Genomic DNA, 20,927 nt, shown 5'->3' with positions numbered 1-20,927 from the left:
AATTACTCTGGACCACCCCTAAGGATCAATCCTACGATCCATCAAACTTCCTACGGCTCGTCCTGTCAAGTTGTAGGTCAAACTTCAAAAGTTTGAAATTTTAGAAATTTAACTCAACTTCTATGATTTATCTTTCTACGTCTGTATGATTGGACTCGAAGTTCATTGCTGGAAATTCTGCAACTTTTCCTTTCCAACTTGACTTTCCAATTTTCAAGGTGTTACAATTCTTCAATGTTATGATGTAGGGGCCATCTTAGGGTCCTTCCAGCAACTCTTTTTGCTTTTATCTTATTTTGGATTACTTCGCTTTAGATTCTAATCCATTATATTGGTTTTTTTTAAAACCAAATTTTTGCTTGAAATCATCGTAATCATGTGTATTAGCTCATCACAATATATAAATTATAAACACATGAACATTCACAAGATTATGCTCAGATGTTGGCTAAATTATGGGTAAAATATGGTGTTTGAATATGTATATTTACCCATATTAGTTTTGAAGGTTGTTCTGTATGATCACAATGCATTGTCCAACTTATGAGACCAATCAATGTGGCTTTTCACAGTGTTTGCCAATATACTCTTGATATCTTGGTTAAACACTTACACTTTACCGTTTGATTGAGGATGATAATTAATGTGTCCACTCTATTAACACTATACTCAGCCAAAAATGAACCAAATAGGCTGTTAATTATTATAGAAATGGGAGTCTGTCTTTAATAATGTATCAGGCTATTCTAAACCAAGTAAAAATGAACTTCTTAGGAAATTGATTGACTCCTTGACCTTCATTATTTGAAATCACAAGAATCAACTTATTCCACAACAACCAAAATGTACTTATTCCCATAAGAATTGACAAATTGTCCAATAATATCTACATTAAACAATTCAACTTTCAAGAAGTCTAAGACATTTAGCACAAAGTTCAAAAACATCTTGATACAATGTTGGCCAATAGAACTCGTTTTGCAACACATTCAATTCAATGTCCTCCTCATACCACTGTGTCATGACCCCATGCTTAAAAATGGTTCCTGTTTCAACCTCTGGGAAACACCTTCAAATCATATTATCTACACATTCAGCGTTTTAACCAAAAGAACTTGTTGCACAATTTTAAAGAAATATGAGTCATCCTAATAAAAGTTCCGCACATCATGGAGACACTTCTTCTTTAATGGGATTTGAGGTCATCTGACATTAAATAGCAAACTTAGCGTAGCATGGTATTAGATTATGACACATGTTCATCGAGGAATGGGTCGTCAATTTCAATCGCTCTCGAAGCTGGGAATGATGGTCTGCCACTTGGTTCTCATAAACTTTGCGATATTAAACTTCAAAGTCAAACTCTTGTAAAAGTAAAAGTCAGTGGATTGATTTTTTTTGCCATGAGGTATCGAATAGTTGCATGGTTCGTGTGCACAATTACTTTGATGCCCAACAAATAATCTCAAAAGCATAGACAACACCTAGCCACTCTTGCTTATGATCATGTAATTCCTTTGAGCATCATTTATTGTCTTGCTTAAGTAGCACCCCTTATGACCGCCATTGACCATGCTGTAACACCTCATAATTTTGTAACATTTAGAATAATGGACGGGCCAAATCATCATGTTTCGCATCAACCATCAAGAAAATAATCATAAAAGGGTGAGATTATACAAAGAAATACTGAGATTGAGTCACACTTTGACTTCAACAAGCTGAATAATACCTGACAATATCCCCATGCATGCATGTGTTCTGAGACATCTCAGCACGCAGTCTCACAATTTGTCAATATATATATATATATATATATATATATATATGCACAATAGAACCACAATCAAATATTTCCAAATTTTCAAGTTAATTTCTTGACGGCATGCATTGGGCATGTCCCTTGTTATTTTCAAGATTACACTTGGTTAAAAACTGATCAGTAGGTGAAAATAGAAGGATTACTTTCTTCCGAGATACATCAATGTAAGTACATCACAGGCATGGTGCATCATCCCTCCAAGATACATCAATGTAGGTACAATCAGAGACATACTGCATCATCAAGTCAAAAATTGACTTAGATAAGGAATTGAGATTTCAAATCATGATACTGCAGTCCACAGAACACAAGAAAGGTGATTTAGACATTTTATGACAGATCACCGGCTCCCAGATGATAACCTACACCTACAAACTATAAGCATCATGGGTTTTGGAGTTCTCTTGACTGTTTGCAGCACTGAAGAACAGGCTACTAATAGTGACCAAAATTCCTATTCATTTACGTACTCTGAAGCACTCAAATATTCACCATGCTCCTCAAAGTACTCAATCAATCCCTTCAAGAATTTATCACCACTGACTGTTTCAGTATCACATACAAGACAGCACTGTCTCCTTGCTCGTGTCACAGCAACATTCATTCTTCTTCTGTCACTAAGAAATCCCACCTAATCGTGAAATGTTTCATATTAGATTCACTGTGCTGTTACCAAAACTGAGTAGTTCAGCTATACATGAGACAGTTTCTACAGTTGTGAAGAGTACCTCTTTCTTTGAGTTTGATCGGACCATAGAAATGATAATAGCTTCTTTTTCTCGACCCTGAAAACCATCAACAGTCGAAATCTCCATTTCTTTTAATTCGTCTACATTGCTTTTGAGTGTTTTCAAGAAAACAACCTGCACAAGCATCTGTCATATAACACTCAAACACGAAACCAGTTCGTTTTTTTATTATTAAATCACACTTACCTGTGCTGCATAAGGAGTGATTAGTCCAATATCAGAAGCCCGGACTCCACTTTCAACTAGTCTCTTCGCATGGGAAATGGCAACCTCAGCTTCACCTTCATTTAACGTGCTATCTTCCTCATCCCTTTTTTCTTCCATGTCACACCTGCAACTTATAGGGTTAAGACCTGGCAGTAACACTAAAAGGAGGTTAAAGGTAGAATTTCTACATGTACACAAACACAATCATTCCAATTTTGTTCTGGTCCCCAGACCATCATAACATTAACTACAGAACATTCATCTAAGAAGTCATTTGAAATGGGAGAAAAGAATGAGTCCAGAAAATGGTAGAGGAGAGAGAGTGAGTAGCAAACCCAGCTGTGTCTATGAGCAAAAGGGCTTTTTCTGTAGAAGGCGATTCCTTCACATCCTCAAGGTGATATAGCATATGGCTTGCAACACTTGAATGGGCTTCAATCTACAATCATAAATGCAGCTGAATAGGTTTAGAAAAAATTAGATGCCAGAATATTTCGTTGATGCTGTTATCTTAGAGTATACTGAAATTTAAAGATGGTTGAAAAAAAATTGTTTTCAACCAACAGTTACAAATGACCAGCACCTTATTTTCATACAGCTCTCCGGATGACCAATTCATTATCTGTTCATGCATGCGGTACTGAACAGTGAGCATTGACATGATTTCATCTCCATATAAATCCGCTAAACGTTCAAAAAGTGTCTTTCCCAGTCCTTTCTTCTCAGCTTCTACACTTTGAATGGTCGGAGGAAGCTGGAGATGATCTCCAGACAATATACACCTTGAACCCTGTAAGTAAGGAACTACATCATTAGTTTTGCAGTGTTCTCTAGAGTTGATCAACAATTTAACATGATCACTCATTCATCTGGCTTTCAATTCTTTTGTTTCTTTTTCAGAAATAAGAAAAATGAGAGCACACATAACTGCAACATTGATTAGAAATTTGATCCACAATAACCTAAAGTGCAACTCACAAATCCACCAACACAAGCAAGAAAACAAAATATAAATCCACCAACACAAGCAAGAATACAAAATATAGAATTTTTTTATAAATAGTGCAAAACATTATAACCAATATTATCAGGGGAATTTAACCCATAAGGGCTTCAGTCTAGCCAGTTAAGCTACTTCCAATTAGCTTATTTATCCTCTTCCTCTTAATTCTTCGGAATCCATAGATCTAAACCTCCTCTAGAAAGATAAAGAGAAGCAAGGGGAGACCATAAGATAAGAAGTTTAGATGTGAATTCCAGCCAGTAAAGATGCTTCTACAAGAAAAAAAATCTTAATTCACAATATGTAACTAATTACTCCGTGACATGGAAGCAAACCACTGTATAATGATGTCAGTCTCATGTACAGAGACGAAGTAAAGTTTGGTCTTTGACTTGATACTTTATTCCACAAGGATATTAATGACTTATCTCACATCAGGCCTGTCCAATAAGTGTAATGACCCTCCTGGTCATTTGCTTGCTTTTGTTTGTTTTTGTTATTTGCTCCTTTCCCGGAGCTTCTTTACTGTTGTTGTGACTTGTTGAGATGGGTGGGAACAGTTCTCGAGGTGTTCAGGTGAGTTATGGGAAGGTTTCACTAGTTTTTGGAGCTTTAAGTTCAAAAGGTCGAGTTTGGTCAACATTCTTAGTAAGCGGGCTTGGATGATATTTCGCCGGTGTTGTTAGCTCAGGAATATTGATTTTGATTTAGTGGGACCTTTGGTTCAGCCTTACAGGTCCCGGGGTTTCTAGACTCGTTTTGTGCGCTTGGTTGCTTTCTCTGATTTTAGTTAAAGTGTTGACTTCGGTAAATATTCCGTCAAGATGACCTCCTGTTCACAAGCAACCTTTCACATTTTTCAATTACACCACTCCATATTCCACTTGACTTGCTCTTAGCCCCCAAAGGCATTCCCAAGCAGGTTGTTGTTAGTTCACCTACTTTCCCTCCTAGCTTGTAAGCTAAGTCCTAAATATTGGGTACTTGTTTTACTGGATAAATGAAACTCTTGTTCCAGTTTATGAGCAAACCTGACACAGCTTCAAAAATATTTAAAATACCTCTCAAAATCAGCATGTGCTCCTTTACAGCTCCACAAGATACTAGTGTCATCTGCATATTGTAGATGAGTGATCTCTAGATTGTTTCTTGTATTCTCCCCCACTTAGTAACCTTTGATCCAACCATTTGCTATGGTAGTCTGGAATAGGTCGGTCAACCCCTCCATAGCCAAGATAAAAAGAAAGGAGGTATGGGGTCCCCTTGTCTTAGACCCTTGTTTGATGGGAAAAAACCACATGGGTTACTGTTGATCAGAATAGAGAACTTCATTGAGCTTATGCAGTCTGATCCACTTTAACCATCTTTGACCAAAACTCATCCTCTGCATTATCTACATCAAAAAGTCCCAATTGTGATCAAATGCCTCTGGATATCCAACTTGCATAGGATCCCTGGTTGGTTACCCTTTTTTTAGAATCAACACATTCATCGGCTATAAACACTGCATCCATGATCTGCCTGCACTTGATAAAGGCCATTTGTTGCCTGTTCACAAGCTTATGCATCACCTTCTTTAGAAGAGATTGTTATTCCTTAAACTAAATGATTTTCCTGATTTGGATAGATGACACTATTTTTACTTGCGTTACTTTTCCTTTAATGAGTATGACGTGCATTTCAGGTGACCTGAGGGAAAATTCTAGGTTTTACTTTTCTACATTGCATATGCTATCAGCCTACGGGTGAGGGACCATTTTGAGTTTTACTTTTCTGCATTGCATAAATTGATGAGCCTAAGGGCGGCCCGAGGATGATTTCAGGTTTTACTTTTCTACATTTCACACATATTGCATTACATCATTCCATGTTCCACCGCAACAGTTATGTCTGCATGTATTTATATCCTATGAGTAGTAATATTTTGGTTGTTAGATTGTTTTGATTTTGTTATGACTAGATTTCTAGGTGGATCTCGTTTTATAGTTACTCTTCATGTTCTTTATGCTTTATGCTATCTTCTGAGCTCAGTGGGTCTATGATGCCTATAGAGGACCCCATGTTCTGGTACTCATAATATACTTCTGCATTTTTTAATGCAACGCCTAGTACGAGTCATCCACTTTGATCTCCCCTCCTCTGAGGCCTTCTTCTGATCGGATCATGGTGAGCTCTTGGCGTCCAGAGGCTTGCTGCTTTTCTTCTTGTATTTATTGTCTATATTTTGTATTTTGTCACAGTTATGCATTGTACAACCTTAAACTTGTATGTTGATAACTCTGGTACCAGTGACACCAGGTCCGGGCAGTTATCTTGTATATATTTTGTCTTTCCTTGTCCCCTTAGGGCACATGTTGTATATTTAGTTTTGATTTTTGGCTTACCTAATGGAGGATAGTAGGTGTCATCACAACTGAAAGGTCGTGATAATAAGTCTCAAACACAATGCAAACTTTAGAATTACTTGTCTTTGAAAAGAGGCAAGATCTGGCAGCACAACCGAAAACCCACTTGTTTCCTACGAGCATTTTTTGGTATACCTTTTCTGGCAACGCCAAAGGTCCTTCCAGTTATGCAGGCAAAATTTTAAAATATTGGCACTCTCATAGGTCAATAACACTTGGACCAGCAAGTTCAAGAACTTGTCAAAGTTCTTTTTCATTTATTGTTCTATCGAATTGGAAAAACCCGCAGATCTGCTATCCAAAACTCCGGATGCCAGCTAATTACAAGGATTGACTACTCCTACTATGTAAAAAAGACTCTTCTTTTCACAAATAAATTGTGTAAGAAAGCTTTACGCCAGAAATTCTCACTCTCCTGCAGCAGTTCGTATATAGACAGGGCGTTGATGTCAGATTCACCAATAGTTCAACAGGATTACCTTAAGAGCTGGTTGGCGATTTACTAACATAAACAAAGAAATCTAGCAAAAAAAATTCCATAGATTGAATTGTTTAAGCATCATAGATAGCATGTTCACCTTCAATAAAGCAATCCAGCATGCTATTTCCAGCGCCTGAGCAGCTTCATCAATAACAACCACATCAAATGATAAGCCATCCAACTTTTTGGTCAATACCCCAGTCAATGTTGTCAGCACTACATCTGCATTCTTAATAACATCCGTTACTGCTAGCTGCTGCCTTTTACGCTCTTCTCTGGAAAGAGACTTGAGTTCCCTCCGGATGTCCTTCTTCACATTTCTATCTTTAGCTTTTAATAATTTCCCATTCAATGCCTGCAGAATTCATCATGAAGCAAAAGGAACAATGCAACAGTAGAACAGAGAATTATCATGGTAGATATAAAAAAACATTCAAAAGTTACTGAACTACAGAAGAAGAGAAAGGGTATCAATAGACCTATCTTGAAAATGTGAACTGCCAAAGGAAATCCTTCTACTTGGAATTAACTTCCTCTAAAATGTTGGACAAGCTAAAGATAAAGTGGTCGTAAGTGATTACACCATACCTTCATCTCCTTGCGGATGTCATTTGCAAGAGAACTATTATCACCACGTAGAACCTATTGAGAAAGAAGAGATTACAAAACATATCTTTTAATCACTGAAAAAGAACATTAAGAAACAATACGTGCATAGGCAAAGCAACATATTAAGAATCAAATTATTTTCCCTAAGGCCAAAAGTCATGTAAAAAGGTGGGTAAAAGCCGAGTACAAGCACCGGACCACCTTACCTAGGGAATCAACAACATACCCAGTGAAACCTCACAAGTGGGGTTTGGGAAGGTTGTACCAGACCTAACCACTATCACGTGGAGGTAGAGAGGATGTTTCCAGAAAACCCTTGAGAGCAAATCTAGGTACAAAAGAAGGAAGTGAAGAATGTATAGCACTAAACAATATGTAAGTAGTGTTAAGTCTACTAGAACGAAGAAAAACAATAGTACAATAGTGTGATAATTGAAACACACTAAACAATAATAATACCACTAGTACAATGACAAACACTAACCACCACAAGCAAAACAATTCTACACTACTTGCTAAGTGCTAACCTTCTACCCTAATATGTGTCCTCCACACCCTCCTATCTAAGGTCATGTCCAGTATCTTACACCTCTCCCCAATACTTCTTCGACCAATCTCTGTCTCTCCTCGTACCAGGTGTGTGAACGAGCTTCACATGTCCAAACTATCTCAGTCTTGCTTCCCTCGCTTGTCCACCACCGAGGCCACTCCGATCTTATTATGAATATCCTCATTCCTAATCTTATTCCTCCTAATATGACCACACATCCACCTAAACATTCTTATCTCCGCAACATGCATCTTCAAGACATGGGATTTTTTGATAAGCCTCTACATTGTCAGTCTAACATTCACTTTTTAGAATTTACCTTTGGGCTTCAATGGTAATCACATAAGAATCCAGAGGCAAGCCTCCACTTCATCCACGTTACACGAATACTATGTGTGACATCATCATCGATGTCCCTACTCTCCTAAATTGTTATTTTCTTTTGAAATTGATCGATATCCTACTCTCTTAAATTATTGACCCAAGGTACTTGAATCTGTTACTTTTCGGGATATTTCATGTTTCGAGCCTCACTTCCAAACCTACCTCATGCCTCGTATCACTGAATTAGCATTCCACAAATTATGTATTAGTCCTGCTCAACATGAACCCTTTAGTTTCTAAAGTCCCTCTTCCTTTCACAATATTTATCCATCACTCTCCTCACAAGATGGATAGCTTCGATGGTTGATCGTCTTATCATGAATCTAAACTGCTTCTCAGAAATATACACAACCCTCTTTTACCCCATCTCTACCACTATCCCCCAAACTTTCATATTGTGGCTTAACAACGTAATACCCCTATACTTCTTGTAATTCTGGATATCCCCTTTGTTCTTGTTCAATAAAAACATTAATACTCCACCTCCATTCATTGTGCATCTTAGTCATCTTAAAAATGACATTGAATAGACTAGTCAACCACTCCAACCCTACTCTATTTGAGCCCTTCCAGAACTCCACTAAGATCTCATTTGTCCCTGTCACTTTTCCCATGCTCATCCTACTATTAGCACCTCTAACGTGCTCAACCTTAACACGCCTATAGTATTCAAAATCTCGATGTCTCTCAGTGTGCTCCAACCCACACAACACAATGTCTTTTTTCCCTTCATTCAAAAGTTAGTGCAAGTAGATTTTTCACTTTTCTTAATGAGGGTCTCTATCGACACCCTGCCTTCTTCATCTTTAATGCATTTCACTTGATCCAATTCTTGAGCCTTCCTCTCTCTTTCGCCTTTGCAAGCCTATACAACTTCTTGTAACTCGGGTGCTTTAATCTATTTTTAACAACAACGCACTTACAGAGCAAGAAGGATACCAAATTGTTATGTTCCTATGTTCTAAAAGAAAATTACACCAGACATGATAGCATTCCATGATACAAGATTCCTGCCAAATGAAAATGGTAAAATCTCACCTGGGCATCCAGAGCGTTATCCAATACTTGTGGGAGCATACGTGCAGGATGTCCCAATCTCACCAGTTTCACTCTGACAAAAATGGATAGTGCAAAACCTTTTAACAATCCAAAATAACATCACAAAAATATGATAATTAAAAAGCATCATTACATGTAGCTCACCACTAGGACATAAAAATCCCACAAAAAATATGGTATTGTCATGTGTATACTAGTACGAATTGCATCTATGAACTTACAGTTAACACATTATCTTTGTTAGAATAGTAATAGGTATATATAATCCTCCTTAGAATAGGAATAGGAATAGTATATACAGTGTCCTACTTAGAAAAGAATTGTATTATAGTGTCTATAAATAGGGTGTCTAGAGACAACAATTCAATAATATTCTTTTACAATATTTCTCACGTGGTATCAGAGCCTCTACGATCTTGGTAAACAATCAAAGAGCTTCCGCTGCTAGCGGGAGGCTATTACCCATATATGTTGCTGATCTGGCCAATGATTATGTTAGCAAAAGTTGTAGCACCTTGTCATCTTTCCGGTGACTACTTTTTCATATTTAATTTGTGTAGCTTTCCTGTGACTACTTTTTCATAATTAATTTGTGTACCATTGTGCCATCATTCAGGTGACTAATTTCTCATATCTGATTTGTGTAGCACCGTGCCATCATTTTAGTGACTACTTTTCATATCCTATGTGTAGCACCATAACATCCTTCCGGTGACTACTTTTTTTTTATATCTTATTGCGTAACACCGTGCATCGCTTCAGACTACTTTTCATATTTAATTTGCATAGAACCAGGGATTTTCTGAACTACTTTCTCAGATTTGAGTTGCATAGCATCGTGTGTCTTTTTGGTGGCTCCTTAGATTTGATTTGCATAGTTCCTTTCATCTTTTTAGTGACTGCTCAAATCTAATATTTGTAGGGTTGTACCATCATTCCGACCCTACCCATATAATTTCTCTTTTCCAGTAGGATTGTGCCATCATTCCGACCCTACCAATATTATTTCTCATTTTCAATAAGATCATGCCATCAACTCGGACTTTCCTATATAATTTCTATTTTCTATTGGGATCGTGCCATTTTTCGAATCCTACCCAAATAATTTTATTTCTTAGATTTTGAGCACTTTCAGCCATCAAATCTAATACTCTGGCATATGAGCATGTTCCAACCAATTTTAGTGGCTTTCTTGTTTAATATCTACTCATCTATTGATTACAACACGACCCATATACTTTGTACTAGGTTTTGAGCACTTTCCAGCGACCGCTTCATTGTGAAGAAGTCTACAAGGAACAACCACCTAATTCTATTGCTAAGGAAGAGGTAGTAGCCTTGTATGTCAATTATATAAGTCACTTTATGGCCTAAGTCTTTGCAAGCTTGGTTTGGGAAGTTCAACACTGTAATTTTGTCACTCTGCGTTTTATCGCATTATATATCATATTCAGTATTTCATGAGAAGACCAAGCACATTGAGATTGACTGACTTTATGCTTCAAATCCAATATTTCATGAGAAGACATTGAGATTGACAATCAATTTTGTCAAGTCAAGTGATCAACTTGCAGATATCTCACCATGTTCCTCATCAGTCCTCGTATTAATTATATTTGAAACAAGCTAGATACATATGATTTGTATGCACTAGCTTGAGAGGGAGTGCTAGTATAGTAATAGGTATATAGAGTCCTACTTAGAATAGGAATAGGGTATAGTATATAGTGTCCTACTTAGAAAAGGATTGTATTGTAGTGTCCTAGTTGGAAAAGGTGTCTATTATAGTGACTGTATATAGGATCTCCCTGTAGAGACAACAATTCAATAATATTCTTCTCCAATATTCTCACCATCTTAAATAGAAAAAAATGATACAGGCGTACTATAAAATAGACTGTTAGACAGAACAACATCCAACTTAAAAACTCATCAAACCATAGATCAGATCTTCTGGTCAAAGAAATAAAAGTGGCAGCATTAAAATTTTAAGTAAAATTACAAAAGGTGAAGCACATATCTGAGTCTGACCATTTCACGTTGAGCACTTGAGTATATTGCCTTTTCAGTTGTAACATTAGGCTGGCTAGAGAAAAGATGGTGAAAAGAAGATAAAGCACATTCCACTAAGACATCAATGTTTCACGTTGAGGAGAAAGAGGTTTACTAGAAATTATCAACCATGACAGATCATTTTACCTGTGTGGAACAAGTCTCTCAACAATGTTATCAACAGCAATATTTGAAGCAGCGCAAGCGAGAATCTTTGAACCACGTTTGACTTCCTGCAAAATTATCTCAACAACAGTGGTCGTTTTCCCAGTTCCAGGAGGCCCATGCAACAAAAATACATCCTTGGATGAAAGTGCCTTCGAAATTGCATCTTTCTTAAAAGTTTAAGAGAAAAAGTATCAGTTACTAGTGTCTGGCATATACATCTGCAATCATCAATACTTCTCAATGCTCCTTTACTCCATATTAAATAAGAGAAAACCAAGGAAAATGCAGTACAATGTATCCTAAATCATTTTTAAAACCAATCAATAAACAACCCTAGATCCCAAACTAGTTGAGTTTGAGAATAACAACAAAGAATTAAAGCCAATAGTTGATATTGCTTATATGGATCTTTGCTTCCGTTGAGTTCTATCTTAATTAAGCTAGTGTTGACTTATAACAGCCCCATATTTTGAAATCTCAGAAACAAAGAGGGAAAAATTTGCACCCAATTCACAAGATTTGTGGATATCAATCAAAACTTAAAATTTATCCAATTTGAGTTATTCACTCAAATGATTTACTTATCATTTTTATAGCCCTATCATCAAACATTTAAACAAAAATTCTTCGCAAATGTTGATCATTTTATGAGAAAGCCATTGCTAAAAGTGTACTAATCATTTGAATCTTGCAATTGTTTTAACTTTCAGGTGCCTAAAGAGGAACTGGTTTAGAAAGGCTGTCAAACATCTGAAACAAGAAATCATAATGGAGAGGAAAAATTGCAGCAAACAAGCCATTTGAACATCCAATTTCTAGAAGCTACAGTAATGCTGTCGCTTTCAGTAAGTAAAGGTTAGGCATTAACATGGACATCTCTGTCTGTCCCTACCTAAGTTGTGTGGCCTGTTTGTCCCCTAAATTGCACTGGATATGGTCAATAGTTCTAGGGTACTTTAACCAAATTGATTTAAGAAAAATTCAGGACATTTACAATGATTTCTATTAGAACAAAGGTTAGGGTGAAACAATAAGTTAAGGCATATGGTTTTAATCGTTAAAAGATATATTAAAATTAAAAAATCTGCAACCAGAAGGTGCTTTAAATATATTTATAGGTCAACATCACAGTTGAATTTGCAATGGACTGAAGAAACACATTTGTGCCTGATAATAATTACAGAACATGCTCCTGAAAATTCGTTCATCCTTTCCTTCCAATTAATCCATAATAAATTTATCCATACTTTTACAACTGTATTTTTGGATATTTAAATTGTTTTTAGCCGAATCCACGCACCCATATCCATACCCGGATACTGCCCCAGAATCATAAAATTTAGATCATGAAAGATCCGACCTCTAGATCGGCATTCGTATCAGGGACACCCGCAACCGAGTCCAAGCAACTTAGGTCCATAAAGATTTCTCCAAGCGCAAGTATTGCAATTTTTTTTCGTAACTAAATCATCTCTATGGAACAGATTTAGGACAGTTCCAAAAAATCTTTGGGTTATCGAATTTAACATTGTGCATTAATTATTTACACTTGCAATTTTGTTGAGACTTCTCTAAAGACTAACACAAGTCAAGATGGTATACATGAGAAAACGGTCAAATATAACAAGCAAGATACTCTTTGCCTCTCTACAAAGACAGACTAATCTGAATACTGGTTATAAAAGAATGCACCAGTAAAACACGTCAAAAGCAGAGGGAAAATGATGAAGTGGGAACAGGGGTGTGGGTAAGATTAAAATAGTTAAAACAATTGATGACTTCACAACCTGCGAGTGATCAAGGTTGCGATTCGAAGGAGTGAAACTGACATCCTTCTTAGACATTGTTGGAGGTCTCTCCCCAAAAAGAACACGAACCAAGTCAGAGGCAGGGCCCTTCAGCACACCTTTACTCAATTGTATCAACGTGTCTTTCATCCGACGGTAGGTCACCTATAAAAGCAACTCCAATAGAAAGATTCTTTGAACTTCAGTGTTCCATATATAATCTTTTCTCCGCCAGCAGAATATATAGAATTTCTAGAGCATGACTTTTCCTTTTACCTGAACTCCAAACCATCAAAATGTACAATAATAGCATGCATAGCATTACTAGCTTTGACACCTTCGGAAGTTAAAGAAAAAATCTTCCTAGTGATTTTGGGGAAGATGCTATCTTAAACTTATTCAGGTCAGACCTTACTGTTTAAAAGATAGGTGATCCTTAAAAACTCAAGTCCGATCAAATTGTATCCTATGTACTTATCAAATACAGCAGAAACAGGGATTAAATGTTTTTATTTGTTATATCAAGATTGTGTCGGGGCTCATTCAGCTCTTTCAACTTTCAAATGTATTTCATACCTAGGTAACAAACATGACCTGTTCCAGATCAAGAATTATGTACCTCATTTGCCAGTTTCTCAAGGCGTAAAGGATTATTCAGACATTCTTCTGGGACATCATCAAAAGCAATAGTAATAGATGAGTCCTGCTCCATGAGAAAACAATCATTTAAAGATCCAACCAAAAAATATTACCAATAAACTACAGTTTTGTAGAAATTCAAAAAACAACATACCCAAAATAATCCCATAAATTGAGGTCTGGGGAGGGTAGAGTGTATGCAGACCTTACCCCTACCGAGTAGAGAGATTGTTTTGGATAGACCATCGACTCAAGAACAAAACTGTCCGAAGCAATCCAGATACAAAAATAACGGAAGTACAAGCAAATAGCAAATAATATCGTAACAGAAACTATAACAAAACAATGAACTAATATAAAACAAGAAAAACATAGAATAACAGAAATCGCGGGACAAGAAACTATAAAAGCACTACTACAAATACTAATATGACTGGAAAACAAGACAACGGACGGCTACCTATGAACCTTCTACCCTAATTCGGGTATTCCACACCCTCCTATCTAAGGTAATATCCTTGATAAGCTCAAACTGCCTTATGTCCAATCTAATCACCTCTCCCTATTCTTCTTCGGTCTACCTCTACCTCCCCTGAAACCATCCATAGCCAACCTCTCACAACTCTACTCTAATGCATCTCCTCTTCACATGTCCAAACTATCTCAGTCGGCATCTTGTCCTCCGTTGAAGCCTCTCCCATGTTGTCTCTGATTTCTTCATTTCTAATCCTATCTCTCCTAGTATATTGACATATCCATCGCAACAATCATTTCCGCAACTTTCATCTTCTAAATGTGAGATTTCTTGACTGGCCAACACTCCATCCCGTACAACAAAGTTGGTCTAACCACCACTTTATAGAACTTGCCTTTAAGTTTTGGTGGCAACTTCTCATTACATAAGACTCCAGAAGCGAGCCTCCATTTCATCCACCCTGCACCAATACGATAAGTAACATTCGTCCTTGTCAATCTGCCTATTGACTTGGATAATAGACCCAAAATACTTGAAACTTCCTCTTTTTGGATGACCTATATGTCAAGCCTCACTTCTAAACAAATCTCATGTGTCACGTCACTGAACTGAACTTGCACTCCATGTATTTTGTTTTGGCCCTACTTAATTTGAACCCTTTTAAGCTCTAGAGTCTGTCTCCAAACCTTTAGCATAGCGCTAAAGTTGTCGCGAGTCTCGTCAACCAATACTATGTCATCTGCAAATACCATAGATCATGGCATCTCACCTTCTATTTGTCTCATCAACGTTTCCATCACCATGGGGAATAAAAACGGGCTAAGGGCTAATCCATGGTGTAACCCCATCAAAACTAGGAAATGCTCTGAGTCTCCTCCCAGGCCTTACTCAAGCCTCTACTCCATCATACATGTCCTTGATTACCCTAGTGTATGCTACAGGTACACCTCTAGCCTCCAAGCAACTCCAGCCACAGATAAAATAATAATAAATTGAAATTAAAAATAGATTTTGGCCTCAGATTAACATTACATTCACTTAACATCCTTTCTTTTACATATTTGGTTTCTCTCTCCTTTTTGTATACCAGTAAATGCTTTAGAGCAACATTACCTTTAGTCTGTGGACAACTCCCTGTCCAAGTGCAGGACAGCCTAAATCAGCTTTCTTTGGCTTCAAAACAACGACATCATGAGTGCCAAACTGCATGAGAGGAAATTATCTTCAGTACATATAGTAACAACTAATTAAGAAGAAGACTGAAGGGGCAAGCCGAAGGAAAGTAGAGAACTTTTGATCAAAATAGTAAAACATGATATCATTAAAACACAACCATAGTGTATACCTAGATACATACGAATCGAATAGCGTTACAAGTTTAATTTTTTCTAAATATTTATTCTCATTGGCCTCTGTGAGCCTGGTTGAGGACAACTTAAAACCTGAAGCTAAATAAAGTGCAGGTTGTGCGCATCGTTTCTATTAGGTGATGTTTGGTGCAAGCACCATGATATCAAGATGTGCAACTAAACAGCCATGAACTTTGTGTTAAAGTGGGCAGCACTGAGGGATATAAATAGCTGGAAAATCAATAATTAATTGTTAATGAAACATTATAAATAAATATGTTAGTGATTATGAATAAAAAACTATAAGTTAAGTAAAATTAGTCACTAAGTTGAATAAGATACTCAAAAGTACCCGTATGCATTTGAGTTAAAAGTTAGAATGGTCTTGAATGACAAGGTTTTACTCCACGAATTTGATTCATTTGAAAAATTTTAAATCCCTTGGTTCAGTAACCATTGTTTGTGATTATAATTATATACATGTGGTACATATACATTTTGTTTTCTTCTTCTACTTTGTCAATGAAATGAGTGCTTTAACTTTGCTTTGCACTTGATACCCAGCAGACAGTTGCCTCATTTTTACGCTGTTCGCCTTTGACGGCATTGATCTCTAAGAGTCAAAATATTTTTTATAATTGCAATAAATTGCCTAGAGCTTGAAAGCATCAGAGAGAAATCCCCTTAAACACATCAGCATTCACCTTGTGAGGCGGAAGGATATCCCCTTTGTTTGATTGAAACTCCAGAAGCATCTTGCCCATTAGCCCTGTCTGTCCATAAAACTAAAAACTTGTGAAAATACCCTGCAAAATATATAATAATGTGCCCAAAATAGCATAACCAAGCAGCTGGGAGAGAATACCTGGATATCGACACACTTCAAATTAAGAATAGTGGAACCCTTCTTCTGAGCAGAATCCAAACTCCTTGTCTCAGCAGAGTTCATGGAAACTGATATTTCAGCATCCTAAAAACACCATACAGGCAACAGAGCATAATATCAACACTTCTATGGAAAAAGAGAGAACAACATCTCTAGCTATAACAAGTACTTCCTCTGTCCCACTTAAGGTGTCCAACCAAACCATCAACCACATCCTGATCACAAACTAGTTAGGGCCAACTATATGAAAACTTCTGATCCATTAATCTGTATTTAAGCATGTCAATGTAGCCCCAACTACCTCAGTGCTTACAAGATTCATTATAATTCGACTGAAGCGGTCAATCTACCACAGTTATTCTCTTGTACATAAACTTAGACTCGGCTTGCTAAGCTCACAATAGGCCAAAGTTCCCACTTTTTGTGTCAGCATTTTAGCCTAATTTGCATCTTAACTTCAGTTTAGGCTGTGATGCTTATAACAGTAGCAAAAAACATTGATAACCGAATCTCCTATCTTTTGACTGCCAAAAAGTCTTAAGCATAGTTACATTGGGGGCACCGGGAATATTTGATTAATAAATTATGCTACAATACATTGATCACCTCTTTCATATACATTTCAAATGAAAAGAAAGAAAACAAAAACTTTAATCGAACAAAACCACAGATTCCGCTAAAACCCATCAATCCAAAAAAAAAAAAGGTGGTGACAAGGTTGTCTTTTGCATGTACCTGAATGACAAGAAAAAAAGATATAGAAGAAGGATGTACCTTTTCCAAATCTATTAAAGGAGCCATGGTGGAAACGAATTGCTCCAGTGTTATGGCACTTGAGGGTGCTGGCTTGTTCTTGTTCTTGTTCTTGCAGTTGCTCTTCCCTTTCTCCATTGTTACTCACACAAACAACTGAAAAGTGGGAACCGATGAGGATGATGAACGTTGGAAGGCAACTATTTCTTTTTTTACTTTCAATTCAATGGGGGGTTTTCAAAGGGTTATCAAGTTCTCATTCCCAATTTTTCCTTTTTCATTTTCCAAGATATAAAAATAGGTTGGGGTGTTTTTGGTAGGCGTTTTTTTCAATTTTCTCATATTTGAATTGCTTAAATATTTTTGATTTAACTCATTTTATTTAAATTTAAGAAAATTACTCTCCTTCAAAAAAATTTAGAAAAATATTTTTTGGACTCTCCTTCATCTTTAAATTAAAAATAAATAAATTCTTACCCCTCCCATTTAAGATTTTTTTAAAAAATTGAAAGTCTGACTATGTTAATTTTAATTATTCTTTCTTCTAAATTATGTGATGTTACTTCAATGATAATTTTTTTAAAAAATTATATATTAAAAGTTTTAAAACAAATCATAAATATTTATAAAATTATATTAAATAAAAAGTGCATGAATTAATTTGGAATGTACTATTTTTTTTTACCTTTAATCATAAATTTCGAATTTAAGCTTGAAAGAATCATATTGAAAGTGACCTCCTAAATAACGGCTCAACCTAAATTTGATTGGGGTTTCGATTCGGACTCGAATAATTTTGGATGTCATTTTTCAGGAATCTATAATTCTGTCGTGTTTTAGTAGTGTTTATGGCGATTTTGATATCATAATTGACTTATTAATTGGGTGGGGTTTAGTTAGTAATGAGTGGGTAGTGGGTTGATTAATAAATTATACTTAAATTAAATTATAACTAATACTTGAGTGCCAAATATTTAAAAAAATATTTTAACAGTTTAATTTTAAAACACTTAAATAAGTGGTCAATTTACAATGGTATTTTGGAGTCAATAGGTGAGTAAAGGGTAATTTTGTACTATTTTTAATACTTCGAGTGTATTTTAGGCTCTTTTCCATTTTCCAAAATATAAATAGGATTAGGGGGTCGGGGTGTGGTAGACATGTTTTCCAATTTTCTCATATTTGATTAGCTTAAATAATTTAGAACATATTTTTAATTAACTTATTTTACTCACATTTAAGGAAATTGCCTCCTTCAAAAAAATTAGATTTTTTTGCCTAATGACCTAATCCTCCCCATTCAAGATTTTTTTTAACAATTTATTTTGTCCCTATCTCCAATAAATAAAAAAATAACTAGAAATTTTACTTTTGAAAATTCAAATTTTTGATTTCTTTTTTTACCTCGCACAACTCCTGGTTTCCCTACCCCGCCTCCCACAAAAACTTCAACAAGTATTGATTTTAAAAAAAGAATAATTTTAGTTCAAAATTTCATTTTATTTAACCCACACCAACCCCAATCCTCTACCACACCAAAAAAATAATTTAAACATTTTTAAAAATATATTTTAAATTTTTAAATTTTAATTTTACCCCACCTTACCCATACCCCTACTAAAGGTGACAGCGGAACCGGCAATTATCGGTTACCGGTCTGGTCCGGTTTCGATTCGGTATTGGTTAGTCTCAGTATAGATCTATTCTTTCTGATTCCGAGATAGATATCGGGACGAAAACCGTTATTTATCGGTATTTTTTGGTTTCGAAAATTATCAGTCCGGTCCAATTTGTCCGACCCGGTAATTTTTTTTAATATAAAATATATCCGTTAAAAGTCATTGGGTAACGGCTAGTAAACTCCCCCCCCCCCAGCGGCTATTTGAGTAAAATTTCAGCAAATAGGAGTCCTTCCCCAACCCGAACTTTTCTAATACCCTAAAGTTTTAAAATTACACTTTAACCCATTTTTTTACTTATAAATACCCCTAAATTTCATTCTTTTAAATCACAAAATCGACTATTCATCTTCTACTCTCTCAACTCTCTTCTCTCTAATCTCTAATTCTATAATATATAATATCTTAAATTCCGGTGTTGCCTTATTTGGTCTTTGGAAATTAGATTTGGAGCTTCAAAATTCAATTTTCAACTTTTCACGTTGGGCTTTCGGTGGTCATAAACGTCTACTTTTTTAAGTAGACATTCGGTACATTCGTTCCAACTTTTATTTTTCATTTCATTTATGTTTAAATAATTATTTATTTATTTTGTGATTTATTATTCGCATTATATTTTTCGTATTATATATAATCCCACGTTTAATTTTTTAATATGGATTTCGGTAAAAATATTGTTCAAAAAGGAAAGGGAAAAAAGTGCATTAGAGCGTGTAAAAAATATGTGTAACTTTACATCCTCCAATAATGCAAAAATCGGTAGTTCTTCTAAATCAAAAACTAAAAAATCTACTATATTAAGAATAAATACGGATGATTATACACATGGTTTTTAATATTGATAGTAATTCAGGATTAGATCCTTATCATGAACATTTACAACGCCGCTTTGGTAATTTTGATGAGGATTTGCCTAGTGATAATGATAATGATATTGATAGTTATACTGATACGCTTACTTTTGATGATGATGATGATGAAACTGAGCCACCTACGACTACTAATACTCCCAGTTCCGCTCCATTTCGTTGTCCTGCCCCTGTTCCCCCAGTACATCCTATGCCTAAGGTAGAACGTGTTAAAAATCGGTTGTTTGGCAATTTATGACACAAAACGAAGATAAAACACAAGCTATTTGTAATAAATGTAAACATAGATTAAATCATAAACCTGTTGGTAAATCTGGCGGGACGGGACATTTGAGTAGTCGTTTAATGTCTTGTTGTAAAAATGAATTTTTGCATGCTAAAGCGGTAGCGGAAGTTAAAAAACGGTACCCCCCTTCCTGAAAATGTAGGAGTAGTCGGCTCTAACATGGTACAAACACAATTAAATCCGTCTAATGTTTCTGGCTCTAGTTTACCACTTTCATATAGTAGAGAAAAAGATCTTGAAGAACTGGCGAAAATGGTATGTGTTATGGGTTTGCCATTTAGTTTTGCTGAAAATTTCGATTTTATACATTATATTCAAATTGTATATAATCCAAATTTTAAAGGTTTTGCTAGAAATACAATTAAAAAAAAGGTTGTATTTGATTATCATGCACAATATTTTTAATATCTTCGTTGTTTATTTTATTATAATACTTGTAAAATAGCTATTACTTCTTATATGGGTCGTAGTGTAAACGGTAACGATTATTTGACTGTTACTGCACATTGGATTGATGAAAATTGGTATATGCAAAAAAAAATTTAGGTTATAAATGTTGTCAAATGCAAAAAGCCGGTACTTATATTGCTCAAACTATTTTAGATATTTTACAAAGTTATGAAAATATGTGATAAAATAAGTTTTATAACCTTAGATAATGCTTCAAGTAATAATGTTGTTGTTGAATATTTAAAACCCTACACTTTGTACTTTC

General features: G+C 35.7%; 1 protein-coding gene across 4 annotated transcripts; it reads right to left on the bottom strand.

The window, feature by feature from the left end:
- Positions 1-1,837: 1,837 nt before the first annotated feature.
- Positions 1,838-17,703, bottom strand: LOC101249337 (uncharacterized). Of its 4 annotated transcripts, none has more exons than XM_069294958.1 (16): positions 17,400-17,703; positions 16,605-16,709; positions 16,444-16,512; positions 15,504-15,593; positions 13,896-13,979; positions 13,277-13,441; positions 11,469-11,656; positions 9,249-9,321; positions 7,256-7,309; positions 6,765-7,022; positions 3,362-3,568; positions 3,114-3,217; positions 2,758-2,902; positions 2,551-2,685; positions 2,293-2,453; positions 1,838-2,055 (listed from the first exon to the last, which is right to left on the bottom strand). In XM_069294958.1, the coding sequence occupies exons 1-16, from the start codon at positions 17,514-17,516 to the stop codon at positions 1,962-1,964; spliced, it is 2,049 nt and encodes a 682-aa protein (XP_069151059.1). In that variant the 5' UTR covers positions 17,517-17,703; the 3' UTR covers positions 1,838-1,961. The 4 variants fall into 4 exon arrangements, with proteins under 4 accessions (XP_069151059.1, XP_069151058.1, XP_069151060.1 ...); XM_069294957.1 differs by having other exon boundaries at positions 16,444-16,524; positions 17,400-17,651; XM_004234791.5 differs by having other exon boundaries at positions 1,946-2,453.
- Between the last annotated feature and the right edge of the window lie 3,224 nt (positions 17,704-20,927).

This window comes from Solanum lycopersicum, chromosome 3 (genome assembly GCF_036512215.1).
Source record: "Solanum lycopersicum chromosome 3, SLM_r2.1".
Taxonomy (NCBI): domain Eukaryota; kingdom Viridiplantae; phylum Streptophyta; class Magnoliopsida; order Solanales; family Solanaceae; genus Solanum; species Solanum lycopersicum.
Note: the sequence above shows the minus strand (reverse complement) of the source record. Positions and strands in the feature narration are given on the sequence as shown.

Bases quoted from the DNA above. Each gene is read 5' to 3' on its own strand.
- LOC101249337 (XM_069294957.1), bottom strand. From the start codon at position 17,516: ATGGAGAAAGGGAAGAGCAACTGCAAGAACAAGAACAAGAACAAGCCA. The intron at 16,710-17,399 runs GTACATCCTTCT...TGGTGTTTTTAG, and splicing joins CTTTAATAGATTTGGAAAAG to GATGCTGAAATATCAGTTTC. The intron at 11,657-13,276 runs GTTGTGAAGTCA...TAAACTTTTAAG, and splicing joins GCAACCTTGATCACTCGCAG to AAAGATGCAATTTCGAAGGC.